Source organism: Mercenaria mercenaria, chromosome 10 (genome assembly GCF_021730395.1).
Source record: "Mercenaria mercenaria strain notata chromosome 10, MADL_Memer_1, whole genome shotgun sequence".
In the NCBI taxonomy this organism is placed as follows: domain Eukaryota; kingdom Metazoa; phylum Mollusca; class Bivalvia; order Venerida; family Veneridae; genus Mercenaria; species Mercenaria mercenaria.
In genome coordinates, this window is record NC_069370.1 from 19,642,526 (window position 1) to 19,663,910 (window position 21,385).

At 34.1% G+C, this 21,385-nt stretch overlaps 1 protein-coding gene across 1 annotated transcript in view; it reads right to left on the reverse strand.

The window, feature by feature from the left end:
• Nucleotides 1-12,841, reverse strand: part of LOC123560906 (serine/threonine-protein kinase SIK2-like) — a 33,832-nt gene extending 20,991 nt beyond the window's left edge. The window contains exons 1-3 of the mRNA XM_053552426.1: nucleotides 12,733-12,841; nucleotides 7,721-7,836; nucleotides 698-743 (exon numbers count right to left, since the gene is read on the reverse strand). Coding sequence (XP_053408401.1) covers nucleotides 698-743; nucleotides 7,721-7,836; nucleotides 12,733-12,826 — 256 coding nt within the window. The 5' untranslated portion in view covers nucleotides 12,827-12,841. The remainder of the gene's footprint in view (nucleotides 1-697; nucleotides 744-7,720; nucleotides 7,837-12,732) is intronic.
• Between the last annotated feature and the right edge of the window lie 8,544 nt (nucleotides 12,842-21,385).

Genomic DNA, 21,385 nt, shown 5'->3' on the forward strand with positions numbered 1-21,385 from the left:
GTTAAAACACATGATCAAATACATATCATCTTTATACTTCGATAAACCTCGTAAAATTTAGAATTTTAATTTATTTTCAAACAATAAACGTACTAGTATTTTTTATACAATAGATGAGAAAATGCTTTTGAGATGACTGTTTGCATTCAGTGTAAACATTTGATATTGTGGGCATGAAATTTTGTGGTTTTATCAAAAAAGGAAATTTTGATGAGGTTTGAATTCATGGATTTTTAAAGTTGTAAAGATAAAGTAAAGGAATTTTAAATATTTACATGGAATGACGCAACCAAAAAACCAAAATTAATGACATAATAATTATTGTCTTGCTAAAGGATTATTTCACAGCAATTTTATTTGAACTGGTTTCTTTCTACAATGCTAGTATTTCTATACTCAACGTTCCTAGAAATACACCACTGCTGACTTAGTCTGATGTGCGAAATGCAATGAATTGCAAAACTGTAATACATACTTAGGGTTTGGAAAACTCACAGAGCCTCAAAAAACATCAAAGTTAATCTATTTTCAGGTCACTAACCTATGGTAACAAACAACCCACGATCTCAAATCAACCCTATGACGTTCTCACTCAACAGTAAGACAGTAACGGTAATGTAACAAGGTACCGGGATGAGGTAAATTGGCAGTAATATAAAAGTAATAAAATGTAGGAAGAGAAATTGTAAAGCACTACCTGCTATTTTGATGTTCATGTTGGCATCCAGGAGAAGATTCTCTGCCTGAAATAGACGTACATAGATTTAGAACAGATCAGCCAAGGTTTAATATAGATCAAGTTTTGCTGCTATACGTCATGCAAAGGGTTAAATGGAAAACAGTCGTATGTTGCCAGTTACAACAGTTTGCCGGTTAAACCCTGATTTATGACAGGTAAAGTTAAGTGAACTGAAAATCGAAACATAATTTGCAGTTGTATTGTTTCATATTTGCCAATACGCGCAACTTATAATGAACACTGAAAAGAACAATATTTATTATTGATGTAGTATCAATGAACATCATATATGCCCAGAAATATACAATAAGTGGAGCATGTAAGCTGCAATTTTTTAAAAGTGCCAATACTTAAATCAAGAAATTAAAAATGACTCAAAACTTAAACTTAACCTACATTTCCAGCAATGAGCTGACTAAGTGTGACGGCTTCATGTTCATATCAAAAAACTGAAACGCTAACAAGAACTCTCTGAAAAAGGCATATTTCATCCATGATGACCTGTCCGAGGTAGATATGTAATTGTAATTTATGCCATGACCTTTGACCAATGAGTTCAAAAACAACAAGAGTCATCTACTGACTTATGAAGTTTGACAGCCCGAAGCCTTGTTGAATTATCAAGTATTAAAATTCTTGTTTTCTGTCTTGGTCACTGTGACCTTGACACTTGGCCTATCAATCATCCTATGAAGTTCTGGTGACTGTAGGCCAAGGCCTTCTCTATATATTGAGCATCTCAACGTCACCATGACCTTGACCTTTGACCTTCTATTATCTTAAACAATTAGGGTGGTCCACTGATCACAAGCAATCAATCTGTAAAGTTTGACTACTGTTGACTAAATCATTCACTAGCTATTGAGTGGAAACCATTTTCAGTCTCGAGGTCAATGCGACCTTTTAACCTTTAATAGTAACCAACCACCAAAACAATAAGTATAGGATAGACAACGGCACGAGTTGTCTATCCGACTTAGACCACGTGACATAAAAACTGCAATTATTGAAAATTGTCCCACGCGTTCTATAGAAATTAGGATTAACGTGTTTTTATAAGAGTGATATTATTTTTGTACCGTTAGCGCTTATTGTCAGTAGGGCATATGAAAGAATGCAGGTTATTTTGTATAAATTCAGTTTTACTCAAATACCGGTTTTATTAATATTTGACGTTCATTAATACTTATGAGTCATTTGCAATCGCAAATGCAAAACAGTTAAATATGGATTTCTTAAAAATACTCAAAATTGAACTGCTGAACAATTCGTTTTTGTGAGGAGTTTGCAAGTTGGCGAAAGACGATGACAGATACGTTGATTTAAGAAGATAGCCATGTTCCGAAACTACAAAAAAGGCTAATAGCAAATCGGAGGTAAACATGTTGGATAAAAAAATACTGTTGTTTAAGTAATCTGGTATTTTAAGTATGGACTAGTGCTTACTGGTAATATACATCTTATAAAAACAGGAACCTGTGTCGGTGTTAATTAGTAGTGCGTAGAAGCTCATAGGACTACAAACACGTTTTACTGTATTGTGCCTTTCTTGTAAGAATGATGTAGCTCCACTTTCTAACATGGCCCAGTTGTTCGAAACTTTAACAGGCTGTTAGTTTAGCTTAGTTTAGTTTATATTAATTTGTTTTACCTCGATTGTGATGAAAGCTTCAAGCGTATTGGAACCACTCCCGAGTCCGCTTCCTGGGAAAACCAGTACAAGTGTCATGTGAGAAGTCATGGTCGTGACCCCAATGGGGCTCGAACCCACGACCCCTGCATTAAGCTGTTAAACTAACCGCCTGTTAAAATTCTTTTCAAGAAACTTGTCTTGGTGGCTGGGAAACACTAGTATAATCTTTTAATTTTACTGTATGTAATGATGATTTATTGTTTATAATCCTTAACAAGTACAAGTACATTTATTTTTCTATGTTTTCTAAACTGTCGAAATATACTAATAAAGTTAATCGACCGTTAGCTCAATCGCTTGTTAAAAGTTTCGAACAACTGGATCTTGTTGTTTGCAAATGTAAGGATCGTGCTGACATGCCTATTTTATAACAAGGGAACATAAAAAATATAACTGTTGGAAACGTTTCAGTGAATGTGTAAATTACGTAATAACCCAGTTGGTTCTACACTACAAATATGGAGTTTCTTGTAATTCAATTGATTTTTATATGTATAGTTATTCAGTCTTGTATTTCAGTCATGTGAACCCTTTTATTGATATCCGATAACATGGGGTCATTTTTACGATATTAATATTTAGACGTTGTCAACTGAATTTACCTCCAAGTCAATCTTTTTTTTTATCCCATTGATAACTGGTGAGAATATTGCAAGGTCATTTAACTCCGGCGTTAGCTAGCCTGCATTGGTAGGTGGTAAACTGACACGAAATTCACGCGTTTTTTGCCCAAGTTTCCCCCGATATATATACAACGCTACTGTTGTATATGAAATATAGACGGGTACAAGTCTGCTTTGTGATTGGCTATTTACGAATTATCGTGGTCTAAGGGTTGTTTATATGCTTACTGCAGGCAATCAACGTAAGTTTGACAAATGTGAGAATAAGCATTCTCCAGAATATTGATGTTCTACTGAAAAAGCAATAGCGAAATAATCAATACACCCCCTCGTTTTTCAAGGGGGCATGATTCAAAAATGTGTTCGTTTTTTTTCAAGTTAATTTCTTGAATATAATGCATTGAGCTTTATGGTATGAAAATAGCTACATGATCAATAATTAATAGATTAAGTGATTGTCAATTCTGCAGAATCATGATTGCCATGCAGCATGGAGCACTCTTCAAAAATGTTGAAAAAAAAAAAAAAATGTGTCACTTCCTGCCTTTCTAGATAATGAATCAAGTGCAGCAGGTTAACAGATAAGAAACAATTGATTATCTGGCAAAGTCAGGAATAAATTCCACTTGAATTTACCACTATATTTTGTTTTTGCTTTTATTCAAATAACCCACTCTCCACTTAACAACCTTAAATGACCTTTTCATCTCAAAGAATGCATGACAGTGGACACGAAAGAAAAAATTATGAACTCAAATTTGCTTCCTTATTCAAAAAGGTCAAACCAACATTTAAACAGTGATTTATGTCCTAACAACATATGAATGTATAAAAAGATGGACAGAAACCTCACTCTTTACCTAGTATTTTTTTCCCTTTCCCTGGACTGGATCCCCTTTCATTCTTAGTATTTAATTTGTCCCTTCATTCTTAGTATCTTATCAGTATAGTTTTCAATTTTTAGATTTGCTATTTCAAGAAGGTGTTGTATGCAACATGATTTCGAAGAAGAAGTCAAAATACGAGTTTTGTTCTTTATTTTTCATATTTGTTATTTCAGAAAAAGTGTTGCAACCAACACGATTTCAAAGAAAAATTAGTAATTCATAATCTAAAATATCTGAGCAACATGTCATTTTCAGCCTTATCCGCCACCAAAATGTTGGGCGAGGCAGCTGTCAACTTTATAACCAGGTACTATATGACACTGAAAAAAAAGCAACACAAAAAAACAAAAACAACAATGTAATAACATTAAGAAAGAAAATTACTAATTAGTGGTATAGTGATGTTGGTTTTCGGATGTAATATTTCATACGTACTCTTCACACACCTGTAACACTGTGGCGATGATTAATTCATACAATTAATTATCTAAAATAACCTAATTATCACTGTACAAGGTTTTTTCGAAGTCAAAAACAGACAAAATGGCTGTTATTGTTTTGAACTCTTAGGTAGGAATGTAAACTGAATAAAAAATGAGCCACGCCATAAGAAAACCAACATAGCGGCTTTGCGAACAGCATGGATCCAGACCAGCCTGCGCTTTCGCGCAGTCTGGTCAGGATCCATGCTTTTCGCTAACCGTTTCTCTAATTGCAATAGGCTTTGAAAGCGAACAGCATGGACCCTGACCAGGCTGCGCAGATGTGCAGGCTGGTCTGGATCCATGCTGGTCGCAAACACACTATGTTGGTTTTCTAATGGTGCAGCTCAAATAATTATGTGGTTTGGTTTCTAGGTCACATAGCTTACTGTCCACCTAACAAGTATGCTAGTAAAACTTTTGTCGGCACAACCTGTGGTATGAAAAGGTTCTTTTGTCTAGCGGATAAATTTAAATGACTTGTCACTTCAAACAATGTCATTCTTTCACATTTAATATTTTTCAACACTGATAATTTTTAAGTGTATCTGCACTGATGACAAAAAAAAAAAAAAAATGTTATCCACCCCCTCCTCTACCTTTTGACTAAATTTGGACTGAATCCAACTGTAATTCCTGATTTACAATAGTCAAACAATTTACGTCACATATAAATTTACCTGTGGTCAATGACACACATTCAAATAATTTGAGTCATTCTAATCAGAAACCTTAAAATACCCTGAACAAATAAATTCATCTTTATACGTCTATCGAATATAAGCTGCATCTATTTCAATAAATAGCTTTGAAGTGTGTATGTCCCAACATTTATCGGTTACTTTAATTAAATAAAATCAGCTATTTATAAATTTAGTTATCGACCATTTACCTTTGATATAACAATACCAGTCGGGAGGTTACCCTACTTCTTGCGAAAATGACGCAAAACGAGCCTTAGAACGTATTGATTCCTTAAGCTTTAATAGCTATGATTAAAATGACATTTCAAAATGCTACCTTACTATTGTCACAATCTCAGCACGAGATGGTCATATCATTTAAAGGGAAATCAATAGCCCATTTTGCAATGACTGAATTTCACTATGTGCCATTTTTTCCGCGATAAAGTCTATACTTAAGAAGAAAAGCGGTGAATAACTTTTTCATTAATACTCAATAAAAACCTATTACGATGAAAAAGTGGACCAAATTATTATATTCTTTAAGTCTATTCACCATGTATACAGTCAATTCATTGAATATTAAAAAAGGATGTTTTCTTTTCTTTTTTCAAGCATTGACTTTAAATGTAATCAGATATGGTAAAATCAGAAATGTTATCTTCCGATTTATTTTCATTATATTGTGAAGTTGTCTGAATATTCAAAAATAAATGCTAGTGGATGTGCTAATATTTCTTATTTATAATCCTGTATGTTTCATATGATATATCGCAAATATTCCAACACCCACTTTAGATATATAGCTTTTAGCTTTGTGAAAATACCTAATTTTACAATATACCATAGTTAATATACCATACTATAATGACTTATGTCACAGCTTTGACCTGACATGCGTTTAAACACACTATGTCAAAACAAGACCTCGAGGACAAAGCCAGCCTGCATGCATTACTTGTACTCTATCACGTTTCAAAGATATGCACAGCTTGAAAACATAAAAAAAACCAGCTTCCTGGGATAAAAAAACTATTTTCCTAGGATTCTGCAATCTCTAAATGTCAATCCATTTTAAGTTTTGAATTCAGATCATTGAATTCTTGCAGATTTCCTAAACTTACTGTGAAGAAACTAAACAATTAATATTAACTGCAGAATTCCAGCGTGAATCATACAATCTAAATTAAGAACATTAAATCTTTTTGCTCCAAAAACAGAATTCATGAAAATTCTTAACCCAATTATAAGTGGCAAAAGCAACAATGAATATTAAGGACTCTGCCATACGGTTTCAATTAAATAACATCTATTTTAAGAAGAAACGTTTCATTATAGTATTATAAGACATTTGTAATGACAGCTTTCAGTGTTATGAGTGTGAATAAGTATTTTGTAACTATATTTTTATAATCAACATCAGTATCTTGGACATAATTTCTTTTTACGAAAATAAAACTTTTAAAAAATAATGCTGTTCATACTAAGCAAATATATTTTCATCGAGAAGAAAATGAACTGGGTAAACACGTAGGAAAGCCAGCACCGAGCTGATGTAATAAAAAAAACATCAAAGATCCAAAGACATTCTTCCCCATAAGTATCAATATTACACCGATGTAATTCTGAAATTGACGTAGTCAGTGACGCACTTCACTAGCTTTAGTCTCAATCTACAGCCGTAATATTCCCTCCGATAAAAAACCTGAAGACTGATGCAGGCCAATATAATCAGCTGATCAGTGGTGATTGGTTCTAATGGTTAAATGCTACGTCACTCTGAATCAATATCAACAATTTTACAGCGACTCAAATTATCTCTGCAGAACATTGCTCCCATCGAATTTTGGCTATTTTGCTGTATCATAAACAATGAGATATTACATTTTATTTCTTGTTAATCTCCTAAATAAACACTTGAAGATAACATACCCTGGTATAATCAAACCTGAATAAAAAATCTAGTTGTAAAAATTGTAAAAGAGATTTGTGTCAGGAAATTTGACCCAATTTGATTTTTTTTTAAACCTTTCCATAGATAAATAATAACCTGAATTTGGGGACCAGTCTTAACACTATAGCATCTGACAGGATTCTTTAAGACTCTGAACAATGGGTAGTGTTGCATTGAGAGACTGATGTCTAACTGCATTTTCTGCAACCCTGGACCCTAGTTTGTCGAGTTTCGCGACTGGTTAACAAATCAGTGTTCCACAAATCCACTTATACACTTTAAATATGAGTAAAAATTTGCTCAAGGTGAGTGAAGCTTGCTATAATAATTGTCCTGTCTGCAGAACAGAATTTTGAAAATACATTAAATCAAAGCAGAAGTCATATATTTTAACTATCAAAAATAGAAGCTGACTCTTAAATCCATCTTGTTTTGTTAAGGTACCTCATTATGATCACTTAAGCTATGTAAACGACAAGATTCGAGTATGTAACAAAGCACTTTAAAATAGATGCTGCAGAAAAATATCTTGCTTTGTCCTACTGCAGGCAGCGGGAAGGGAGAGAATTCTTGGCAGCTCCTCCTGCAAGGGGACTTGCTTTCAAAATACTTGACGCGCCCTGCAAATGCATGCTTCCTTATTTAATATATTAACTTACCTTGAGATCACGATGGACGACCCTGTTTTTATGGCAATAATCAACTGCGTTTATGATCTGCCAGAATTTTTTCCGAGCTTCAGGCTCTGTCATGCGACCATGTTGCGCTATGTAATCTGCAACAAAAAAAACATATTTCTCCTTAACATATTATACAAAAGAGGCAATCTTTGTTTGACACTTTTACATATGAAGACTGAAAACAAAATAATGTACTGAATGAAAAAAACACATACCTGGCAGTTCACAACATGCCTCTAGTTTTAAATCGAACTTTTAAAGTACAACGCACTTAAAAACAAAATTGAGCTGTGCCATGCGAAAACCAGTATATTGCATTTGCAACCAGCATGGATCCAGACGAGCCTGCGCATTCGTGGAGTCTGGTCAGGATCCATGCTGTTTGCTAACGGTTTCTCTAATTGCAATAATGGATCCATGCTGGTCGCAAATGCATTATGTTGGTTTTCTCATGGTGCGGCTCAAATAAAGCAAACTACTGTGTCACTCATGCAATTAAAAGTAACAAAATTTATGTGGCATTAACAGAATAAAGCTACACTTAACTTTTACACTTTAACTATGAACAATAATAATATAAAAATTTTCGATTTCTATTTGTATCATAAAATTACAATGTGTCCCTTTTAAGTTCAGAAAAACAAAAATGAGACGGGTGAAATACACTGGACTACATGACTGACAGGCAAAAAAGAATTCCTCTTTAGGAGGCAATGGAACAATAAAAAAGTAGGAAGTTATCTTTTTTTTAAGACAAAAAAAGATAACATTATTTTCTAATAGCGCATTAATGGCAGATAATTATTCTATCATTTCCAAGCCGAGCACAAGGATCAATATTCCCTCCGCACATAGAATTAATTAGACTATCAAAATAACAAGCCCACAACAAAAAAAAAAAAGCAATTGTGTCAAGAAGTCTCTTTTTACAGACGAAACTTATGTCATTCTATCCTAAAATCATGATTTTGTTACTATGGAAACAGAATACAAACAAGTTAAACTATAAGCCTTAATATTTCATCACAAAAACCGTGAGGATTGACTTTAACTGATACTAATTCTAGCTTACGCTTCCTTCAACAGGCTCGGTAATTGGAAGTGTCTCCGGGAAATGCTTTAGCAAGAGAAAGCGTCTCTTTATATTAAATATTTTATCAGCCTGATTTCTAAAAGATTGATAAAATTAGTATTTTACGGAAAAAAATGTAAATTTACTGCATCTGAGCCAAAATATGGTTAAAGTGACTGTATTTGACATGGGCATTAATTAGGACCTATTTTCAACAGATTTCTGGAACCAAAAAAAAAAGGGCCATAATTCATTGTAAATGTTTGTGGGATTATTGATAAATAAGTTTCAAAATAGAATGAATTATGGTAGCAGTGAAAAATAATAGTTTACACAAACAAAAAAAAATCAAAATAGAATGAATTATGGTAGCAGGGAAAAATAATAGCTTACACAAACAAAAAAAAATCATTTTCACACTGAAGGTGAAGCGAAGCTTCTTGTAATAAATTTTAAGCTGTCATAAGTTCTTCAAGTACAAAAGTTCGATAAAGGGAGGTAATCAAAAGCAATGGGTTAAAAAAAAAACTTTCTACTATGTTAAACAGTACACAAACTTTTGACAAGTATCAGAGAAAAAAAATGTATAAAACAATTAAGACATTAATACATTTTATGTTTATAACAAAAAATTGTGTCAGCCACATAAACAAAGACATTTTGAACCTTTAAGTTCAATATAAAACAGCTGTTCGAACATCCTTGAAAAATAACCTACGTCTAAAAGGCATACATGCATGGCTTGTACATTAACTTCACCTACGACTGCAAATTATTTCCAGCTTAAAATATTTAACTGCTGCAGATTATCCCACTACGTGTCAAAATTTTCACAACAGTTGGGGTGACCTTGAACTGGACCCCACTGATACTATAACACAATCCCAAAATTGGTTCTTCTATACCTATAGGCCAAGTTCAATTTCTGTAAATCAATCTCCAAACTAAAAAATTTATTGAGCAGGAATTGTTTTTTGTTTTTTTAGTAAAAGTAAACTTGATCTTGACTTCACGGACCAAATATGTTATCCCTAACTTGTTTCGTTTCACTACAAGTTACCTATATGCTAAGTTTCATTTTTAATATCTCAGCCAAAACTGAAGTTAATCAGTGGAAACCAAAATCTTGACACCATCCATCTATCCATCTGCACACCTGCTGACAATGCAGATATAATAACCAGGTTTTCAACTTTGAAAAACCTTAAGTTAAGTTAACCATTTCTAAGTTATTGTCCTTTTAAAGTTTTTCTCCAAGTGAACTTTATTTTTTTTTCAAATGATAGTTTTTACACTCATGGATTAAGTGGAGGGCCATCGATCATTCTTTTTTAGTCCAGAAACTAAATTGCCCTATATTTCAAATCAGGTATTAGAATAGCACTGAAAATGTTCATATTGTATGCAATCAAAACTTCATTAATTTTCAGAAACCATTAATTTTCTAACAATTCTAAAATGCCAGCAGACAAATTTAGATAAAAATGGCCATTCTCATCAGTTCTACAGTTAAATGTGTCAAAACCATTTCCTTGCGGAATGCCAGACTGTAATTTTGCAAGAACGCCTTTCTTTCCACAATTTCTATAAAAAGCTCAGACCCCATTTGCAAATATTCAACATGCAATAACGAAGCTATTAAAATAAACCAGTCAATATGAGGACTGATTAAATCAAGGAAGAATCTTTTGAAAATATGACAGTTTACAACGATCACGCTATGATGGGCAATTCATCAAACGCGTTATGACGTCAATCTCACATATACACACAGTCGCTCGACTATAAAAAGACTGTACACTATCTCAACAGCAAACAAAGAAATTTCGTGATTATATCAAAGTCGTTGTGACAAGGACCGATTGTAAAACTGAAAATTTACAATCATTTGTATTAACGTGTATCAAAATGTGCAAACAACGGCCATAAAATAATTCATACTGGTGATATTAACCCCAATAAGTGACGTTATGACATTTAATTATTATCAATATGAAAGCAATAAAATGAAGATTCTGTATAATGAAGCATGCATAAATTTCACCATTACGTGCTGGCATTTATTCATTTTTTATGATGCAATTACATACATTTAAATGCTAAACGTTTCTTTCTTAAATCAATGTTGTGACAGCATGCACAAATGACTAATTTTCCCCCCACACTGCCCAGCTTCATCAATACTGGAGTACGTAAGCAGCCTCTACAAGCTTGTGAGCCTGAAAGCATTTTCTTACCACACAATTAACAGTGATCACTTTCACAAAGGCAAATGCCACATGTGACGTCAAATCCTAACATAGCTCTATTGATTGTCAGAACCAGTTACAAAATTATATTTCCATCCAGTCACCGATTATCTAACACTGACATGAACGGTAAAACCCGGCAACATTTTTTTCCCCAGGTTTCCGTGTCTTATTACACCATGACATATATGAATGCAATTAAATAACTAGATGCTTCTTTAACCGAATATAGTAACAATAACTCCGTGCTTTATTGTTATTTGTGAAACATGATGACATTCATCTGATGCATGGTAGAATGGATTTCTGCCAGCGGAACTGAGATTGTCTTAAATTACTTTTAATTCCACTGGAACTGAAATCAGGTTCATCAAGTGTAATTTTTTCTAACGACTAGCATAAGTTTCACTGAATTTTTCCCCCCAAAATATAAATGCACAATTAATCAACAGACAAACTTTAATACATATTAGGGTTATACCAGGACTTCAAAACCATGCTTAATTTCTATAATGAACTAAGTCTTGTCCATCTCGCAATTTGGACAGTACCATTAACTGTTAAAAGAGGTGCATACCAAAAAGATACTGACTGAATGGCCAACAGTGCAGATCATGATCAGACTGCACGGAAGGGTTAAATACCCTGCCAGGCTCTACTGTCATCAAATTAGATGAGACGCAGAGTTCTGTGTGACTGAAGGCAAAATGTTATGTAGGCAAAATGTTACTTAAAAAGATCAGTGTCACAAATACTAACTTCGACATCGCTGTCAGGTCCACAATCATGGGTACCTGGACAACATGTAAATTAATTAAGCACGTACATGTAATTTCTTGAAACAAATTTGTCATCGGTTATTTATTTTTATTTACAAATTTCCAAGAAAATAAAAACATCATGCCAGTAATTTTTTGTCTCATCAGCATGTGTGACGTAATTTACATATTTAAAAATACCAGTTACACAAACATTTTTTGTTTTCAGTTTCAATAAATTGTCTACAAAACAATAAGTGATCACTTTTAAATTGTACAAGTGTCTTTTTAATAAAGTGTGTGATTTGAAAGGGATGCTAACATGCTGTCTGCACAATTTAAATTCTGGTGTTATAATTTTTTTTTCAATTTTGTAAAGAAATACTTAGATCACAGGAATAATTACTGGTTGAGATAATACATGCTGTCTTTAATAGCATATGAAAAAGAAAAACACTTTAAATAAAATTATATCAAAAGCTATATCGAATATTGATTAATTTATATTAAACCCAATATTGTATTAAGATTTTTTATGGATTACCCTACTGATACAGTGCCCTACACTCAGTCTTTCGATTTATCATGTTTTGAAAAATACAAAAATACTATTAAAATACATGCACAAGTGTCTTTTATATGTAGTATGCAAATTATTCTTTTTTTTAAGTTGAGGATATTATAGGTCGTCTGAAATCAATCAACATCTAGTTAAAAGTTTTGAAGTGTGTAATTAAATGTTAATAATGTAGAAATGTTGTTGACATTTTCTATTCAATTTCCTTGCGTAATTATACATGTAAGCTAAAAAAATGTCTATGCCAGCTGGTACTTAATTTGTAGTCAGGTACCCTAGTCCAAAATTGTACACCACCAACCCTCAAGTATAAGCATAAATTTGGATCAACTTACCAAATATTTCTCCATTTGGAGCATACTCAGATACCAGATACAACATGTTCTTTGTTTCCATAACCTGTAACATAACAAAAATTTTACCTGACATTTAACAAAACTGATGATACATAGTTTTTTTACAGTCATAGCAAAAGAGTTTCAACTTGTCTGACATTCAACAGCAGACGACCAAGGATAAACTGCCTGACCAAATGGAAACTCGTCTGACTGAAAACATGTATTGTTATGATGTTTTGCCGGAAGTAATAAAACATGAACAGGTGCAAAAGAAAACTGTGTTGTAAAAAAACACTTTGGCAGTAGTAGACACCGACCCCCTCCGTTACTGTATTGGACATACGTTCAGAGGCCACGACCCACCATGTCAGACATAGCCATTTTTTTCTCCAACAGGTCCGATGGGATTTCGCCATGACTGTAAATAATGTTTAATTATAATGGTTACTCAATAACCAATAAATGTATTTGTTTATTTATTGTTCCAGCAAATTGCAGTTTACATTTTACGTATATAAATAAAAAAACAACATTTCAGCTTACAAATTTATACAAAAAAATGTAATAATAAACACAAACTCAGTATAAAATAGCAATTTTATCAACATTGAAATCTGTCATAAAAAAATATATTGTGATGTACATCTGGTGATGTGCCCCTTTAATGCTTTCTATTTGGAAACAGCTTGAAAAGTTACAACAACATTAGGCTCTTGAAGTTATCCTTATATTTAGAAAGCACTTGACATACACTCATGCTTCATTAATCAATTCTGCAGACTTTATCATGTCAATTTCCACAAAGTATTTCCCAGAATAAACCATTTTTTTTCTCAAGCTGCACTTCACAAAAGGTTAACATCAAGGACAAACACAAAACTGCTTAGCAATGAAAACCTTAAAGCTATATTTAGCAATGGGATCCTTAAAAGTTAAATTTTTTAACATGTTCAAGTTTGACAAAGGATATCTCTATTACACTGAATTAGGATAAAGTGGGTAAAAATGGAAGTTAGAAATTGGTAAAAATGCATGAAGAGTGTAAATTTTCTGCATTTAATTTCAAAAGCATTGCTATGGTTAAGTACTACATTCTGCACAATATTTTTGGTTATACATGTATATAATTATGAAAATCTTGCAAAAATTTTAAGTCAATAGTCACTTTCAGAGTACTCACTTTTTTTATAGATGTTTAAGATGTACATTGTGTGGGTTAGTCCTTTTAAGCTATATTTAGCAGCAGAGAAAAATTTGAACAATTTTCACTTACAAGAATTTGATATATGATATAATATCTGACACAGTGAAAATTCGAATAAAATAAGAGCCGTCAGTGGACAGTGTGCTCGACTATTCTCAGTGTTTGATAGTATAATATAAGCTATTCCTTAGATTCAGTATAAATCACCTAAAAATATACTTCAAAGAAATAATGCACATAGTATTCGTGTATTTATATGTTTTGTTAAAATTAATAAGCAATATCTGCCATTTATAAGACTCTGTAATCCATATATAACTAATAATAAGCAATGTCTGCCATTTATAAGACTCTGTAGTCCATATATAACTAATAATAAAACCTAGGTCCGTGACAATATGGGTTAATTTTCAACAATATTACGATAGGGAAAAAGCAGGTGTCCAACACGCAGTGACTTTCACACAAACCACTACCCTAACTATTCTGCATAACAGAACTACCTGTCAACCGATTACTTTTTTCAGTTCTCTAAGCTGAATTAGGCCTAGATACATCGATTTCCGGAAAAGAACTGCATAAAGGGGCCACTCTTTCGGACATTTCGATGCATTTAAACACTTGCAGTTTTCAAAAAACTGTTACATATCTTTGTTTTGGTGCATATGCAATAATGTCCAAATGCTGAAATTTCAAATAACTAGGCGGAATGTAGTGTAGTTTTCAGCAATTTATTACTTTTATTTCTTTGCAAATGGCATTCATTTTAAATGGGGACAACTTTTACCCACAGTACGGAAAAGTGCGGCAAAACAAGTAATGGTCAGATAGGTTGTTGGTAAAAAAAAGTTGTTCCTTTATCAAATATTCATGTGTTTTGTCCTTTATCAAATATTCATGTGTTTTGATGGTATACTCCAAAACCTTAAAGAAGCTAGCACGGGAGCCATCTTGTCTAGTCGAGTAATGACTAACAGGTTATTAGGCAATAATTTTTCTCTTAAGTTGTCACAGATGTCTAAACTAAGGCTAGCTTTTGTTTATATTTCAGTATGGATTTTTTTTTTGGCATTTTGGTTTTAAAAAAAAAAATAATGAGAGAAAATGTGTTTGTATTTGGTGAAGTAGAACTCAATTTTAGCACGAGTAGGATTACCAGGTTACATCACTGTGGTTTTGCTGTTACTTTTCAATAACCAAATGCTACAAAAAATAACTCTTCGATGATTTATGACCCCCACTTTTCTCTTTCTTTCATGTCAGTTTTAGAATAAGTCTTCAAAATTCGGTAAGGAATTATACTCTGAAATGAGTGGCAGTCAGCTACGTAAACATTGTCCATTTTATATGGAATATAAAAAAGAATAATATTCAGCTAGCATTATTCCAAGTGTGTAATGATTTAAAATTTTATATTACGCAAATTTGTTATTTTTTAATCATATTGTTTTGTATTTGTTGTTATCATTGTACTTGTAAACAGTAATATGCATAAAAAAGTAACATAAACAAATGAATTTGGCCACGTGTTATAGCAACATCAGCAAACGGCAGAGTTCGTGATTTGTATTGCGTGTCTTTGAATTTAATAAAATCTTCGCGGAAGGCCAAATGTTTGACGGGTGCCATTAGCACGATACATTTCAACATTAGCAGAATTATCAGGGTTTTTCAATGATTATGTCAACTGTGAATGTCTGGAGATATGTTTCTGGAATATTATTTCAAAGCTGTACATGGTATACTGAAAGTATGCGAAAGAGAGACAGACAGACGTACAGTCTGACAGACACAAAGCTGACATTTAAAATTACTGACATATCCTCAGCGGTTCATTGTTTTGGATAAAATGTTGAGAATTATCTGTAAAGATCAAAAACAAGGGTTCAGTAAAAAAAATGCTTTGTATTATTCAATGCATTTCATTTCATTGACTGCCTCCACGCTAGGGAGCATCTTGCCTTACTCATTTGACTTATCGAGATGACTTATTTTATGATCTGATGTTTTATAGTTGCCATCCCTCTAACGGAGACAGTGACAGAAAAAGGTTATCTGGCTATCCGGAAAGTTCTATTGTTTGAACTAGGAGACACCTGTTAGAAAATCTGGGTAAGGGAGGACTTGTGGGAGTGGCAAGTCTTGCAGCATTGTGTCTAGCTTAATTACTAGTATTTATTTACTTAGAAACTTTGGCCCGATTTTATTGTAAGGAATTCATGTGATATTGAATCAAGGAATGTTGTAGGAATTTACAAAATTTAATGTATTAAAAACTGAAAGGATTACTTTTGTATTGAAAAAAAAACTTTTGTTATTGACACTTTATATTGACTGCAGGATGAATAGAATATTATGTTACTGTCTTTCTGATCTTAAGTTTATGCGCTTTTATCCCACTTGGGAGACCTTCCGGGCGGATAAACGTTTCTCCAACTTGGCGGATAAACTTAAGTTAAGGCCCGATTATTTATATACTTCAAAACTGCATCCAGACCAATAATTTACAAAGAACGAAATAAATTAAGCAAGTCTGATGTCAATTCGGCATTCATAAATATCTGAATCAAATATATTGTATATATCTATGTTTATTGGTTACCCTTAAGGACGATTTTCCATATTTAGATAGAGACATTACAAGGCACACAGATTAAAATGAAGACAGATATTTGAGAATATTAACATTTTTGCGGACATTGCCCTTGCGGAAAAATATTTGACGTCATCTGATACAGATCCTTTGTTTGCTGTGTATTAATAGGGAAATGAACTGTCCACAGTTCCACGATTTCCACGCCTTAGAAATAGGTTTTATATAGTCATAAGAGAAAAATTTCGAAAGAATGTTACCTATTTTAGGTTTGTTAGGTTATTGCAAAATGCACAAAACTACGGTGTTCAGTTTGGACAATCATGACGTTTTATTGGATCCTAAACCGCGATGTACGATGGTACGATGAAGAAACCGCGATGGTACGATGGTGATAACGCGATGGACGATGGTGATAACCGATGGCACAATGGTGAAAACGACGGCACATGGTGAAAAGCCGCGCTAGCGTAGGTAAGCGATGTGGATCGCGAGGTCCGATGGTTGACCGCGGCGAAGTGTTCTCCACGACTATTTGCTAAACGCATTGTGTCTGATCATAGTCTCCACCTCGAATTCATTCAAGTTGGATTAACTTTCGGAGAACAGGTTTGTACTGGTACAGAATCCAGGAACACTGGTTAGGTTAACTGCCCGCCGTTACATGTCTGAAATACTGTTGAAAACGGCGTTAAACCCCAAACAAACAAACGATGGTGATTACGCGAAGGCACGATGGTGACCATGTGTTAATCGCACATATTCGAAATCATTTTATTTGCATAGATTATAGAAATTTAAGTCTGGTTTTCTGGAGGTTTTTAAGTATTTTTCCGTTGTTTATTTCTTTCTCAGAATCTTATGGATAAAGCCTTTGTTTTTAGCTGTTTCTTTTTGTTTGTAAGTTATTAGCAGTTTATTCATCTGAGATATAACACCGTCATGTCATCGTGTTTTCCCATGTCGTCCACTCTGTAACCACCACACATATCGTGGAGTTTTGATATTACCATAAATAACCTTAATATCAAGTTCATTGAATTTTTGATGACCGTACAGAAACACCTATTTAACCAATGCGTGATTTAAGAATATTTTGTCAAAACTGTCTTTTCCTGTAACGAACTTAGTCTTAAGAAAATACTCATTTTAGCAAAATCTAGAATTCTTTTTAAAGTCTTTAAAAAATACTTACATGACAAAAAAAGAAACTTAATTTGCTACGTGGATGAAATGAATCTGTCCTAAACGCATCATGTAATATGTTTCTGTTTTTTATTAACAGAGCATAAGTAATCGAAAACAATACAGATTACTAATAGAAAGTTTTTTCCGCAAAACTGCGTTTGGAATAAAGATCAAAAATAAATAAAGAATAAATGGTGTTCATTATCAACTTCCTCATTATGACACAACTGGCACATTCTATCAATTCTACATAAAAAACACAGGTAAGGATACTTTATAGGTTATAAAATCTATTCATTTATATGAGGATTTTATATAAAGCAATAAGCAAATACCAAATGCACGTTATTCATTGCTGTTGTATGTTCACGTAAAAACATATTTTTATAAAGACGGAACAAGAAGGTCATGGTGGTTCTGGGCCGCTCGCCTGACCCAGACTGTTTGACCTTGTATATATGGCATGACAAACGTTAACTGTATCATGGAACTCTATGTGTCCGTGACTTCACCTAGTGACATATTTTTTTACCAAAGATGACCCATTTCAAACTGTTTTTCCGTCTTGTATTTGGTGACCTATGAGCACAACGAGTTTGTATCAGAAATAATTATCATTATGATGTTCCATCAGTTATATCTTCATCTGTATACTTGACTCCGCTGTAATGTCTTAAGTCGTTTGTCTTCCCGTTAGATATCATTTTACAATTTATAACTTGGAATTTGGCGACTAAATGTGGTCGCAAGTCCATTAATTTTCTAAAATGCCACTGGAATTTGGTGAATCATTATCATGACTATATGTACACAGATGACAATGGTCACGCTTCATGTATCACGAAGGAAACCATCATATTTGGTCGGATTCAATTAATGATAAGTGAATATCAAGTATTTAAACTTAACTTGCAAGCATGAAGTAATTGCAATATATGGATGAATCATTGGGTGTATATCATGGACACTTCATTTGCACCTCACTACACCTATAAGCGTTAACGGACCACAACGTAAGACAATTGCGGCGTGAAAGTTATACGGTGACGAAAGGCATCCCCCGCAGCTGCTCGTGCTCTCGCGATACGTGTATGGGACGCCGTAAAAACGCACATGCCGCAAGATCAACGTACATATCAGGACGAACATACGTTCAAAAACGGAATCACCAATATTATCACGGTTGTACGCGTTAACGAAACGCAACGCATGAGAAACGACAAACTGTTCTTCGACGTTGCAATTATTGTCAGTATCGTCACGTTGACACACGTAATCGGCAATCCGGTATTAGTCTCGTGCATCGGACCGAAAGACGTCGACCAGCTGTACAATGCCACATAGAAAACGATACCACGTGCTCGAAATCAACGGACAACGCAATGTCGAACGGTCAAAACCATACGACTGACGCACCGAGAAATTTTGTTATACGTTGGACGTCCGTTAACGCTATACGGTGTAGTTTGACTGACCCATAAGGAATACAACTGTTCTATTATGTTAACAGGTAAAACAGTCTTAGTACTTGAACAACCTTATTTTATATTAACATACTTTGTATGAGATAAAAAACGGACTCTCAAGATATTTGGATTATTTCTAATGGGTCAGTCACACTACACCGTATAAAATCATGTTAATGCCTGCTCCTGAATACACCGCGATTCAAGACACGCTGTACATACTACGAACCAATTCTGTACCAGTACAATACTGTTTCCACAAGTAACTTGACACATCCCACAAAAGCCCAACCCACGTCGCAAAATAAACCTGTGGAAGACAGCCGACATAAAGGATATCAACTTTTCCAGATATTTTTAGCAGTAATATTGCAAAGCAATAGAAACAACGCCTACACAATTACATCAGTAGTAGACAAAAATGTCTAGCTCAAGACAAAAAAAAATCCTCAGATCGATTCTAAACTTCGTCAGTTCATGATGCGAAAACAAAGGTGCGCACTACGTTGGGAGGCAAACTGTAGCTAGATCTTGGATTTTGTATTGTATTCGGCTTTTGTGGATTTTCCCAGGTCGGATCACAATTGGCGCTTGCGCGCAAAATCCACTTGAGCCGAATACAGCATTCCAGATCAAGCTACTATTATAATAACTCTATTATATTCAAGAACCAGACAAATGTCAAAGACCTCACTCAGCCCTGCCATGAAAAGATATTACATTTACAAAACATGGTGTTGTCAAACTATTCAGGAACGTTATTCATGCAAGGCAGCATAACCAGACACAATTCCCATATGTCAAAACCTGTCGCTGAGGAACTTGTTGCTCCTGTCTCAGCAATTATTCGTCGACAGTCAACCCTTGACTTAATAACTGGATGTTCCTGTTTACAAGAACGGCTAATGATAGAGCTTTGATAAGAGCCAAGCTAGTTTACGGTTGTGAGCAAGAAAATCTTCTTTACAGATGTTAAATACCATCCATCATCAAGGTCTTCGTATTGCTCTTGGTGCATTTAGAACATCGCCTGCCGAAAGCTAATCTGTCAAAGCAAACGAGCCCTCTCTTTATGCCGCCGAGAAAAACTGTCATTGCAATATGCTTTGAGGCTGGTTGCAAACAAACCTAATCCTGCTCATAAATCAAGTTAAACCCAAGTGCTTCGATTCATATGAGAAAATTTGTTTTGGTTTTTAACGCCGTTTTTAACAGTATTTCAGATATGTAACGGCGGGCAGTTAACCTAACAAGTGTTCCTGGATTCTGTACCAGTACAAACCTTTTCTCCACATGAATCAGAGGTGGAGAACGAGTGATTATACCAAATCGTCACGGAGAACACACGCCCCGTCCAGAGATCGAACTCACGACCCCGTGATCCATAGATCTACGCTCTCCCGATTGAGCTAAGCGGGCGGGTTCAAATACTATAAATACCAAAACAAATCAAACCGTTTAGATTTCACATAATATCTTCTATGAATGACAATGACTGAATTCGTTGATATAAAAGAAAATTCAATTCCAGATACACCACCATGGACTCTTACTTCCCCTACAATTCTTTTCGACATGAAAAGTACCTTTAAAAAGTCTGTGACTAACCCTGAAATATTCAAATCCAAATATAATGAAATCAAGCTAACTTACAAGGATTATTTCCCAATTTACACAAACGGTTCGAAAGATGATTAAAAGGTTGGCTGTGCTGCTGTCGGCCACCTGTCTCGATCAAAATTACGTTTGTCAAATAACGCAACAATATTTTCAGCTGAGGCAAAAAGCTATTGATTTAGTCCTAAATAGTTTGTTATCTTTTCCGACTCACTTTCTATTTTGCAAGCAATTTGTAACCGAAATATGGAAAATCCTTTCATTCAAAATATTCTTCTCAGGGATCATGCACTATCGTTCAAAAAGTCTATCATATTTTGTTGGAAATATTCCAAGCCATGTTGGTATTAATGGAAACGAGGATGCTGATACTGCAGCAAAGAAATCACTTTCATTATCACAATCTAATGACTGATTTTAAACCAAATAAACAATGCTTCGTTCGATAAACTTCATGACATAAACCTGTTTTAGGTAAATGACACTAAGAGAACTGATCTGTCCGCAGGGAAGAAGTGGTTCTTTCTCGTCTCGTTGTCGTATAGCTCATACCCGTTTGACTCATTCTTATCTTCAAGAAGA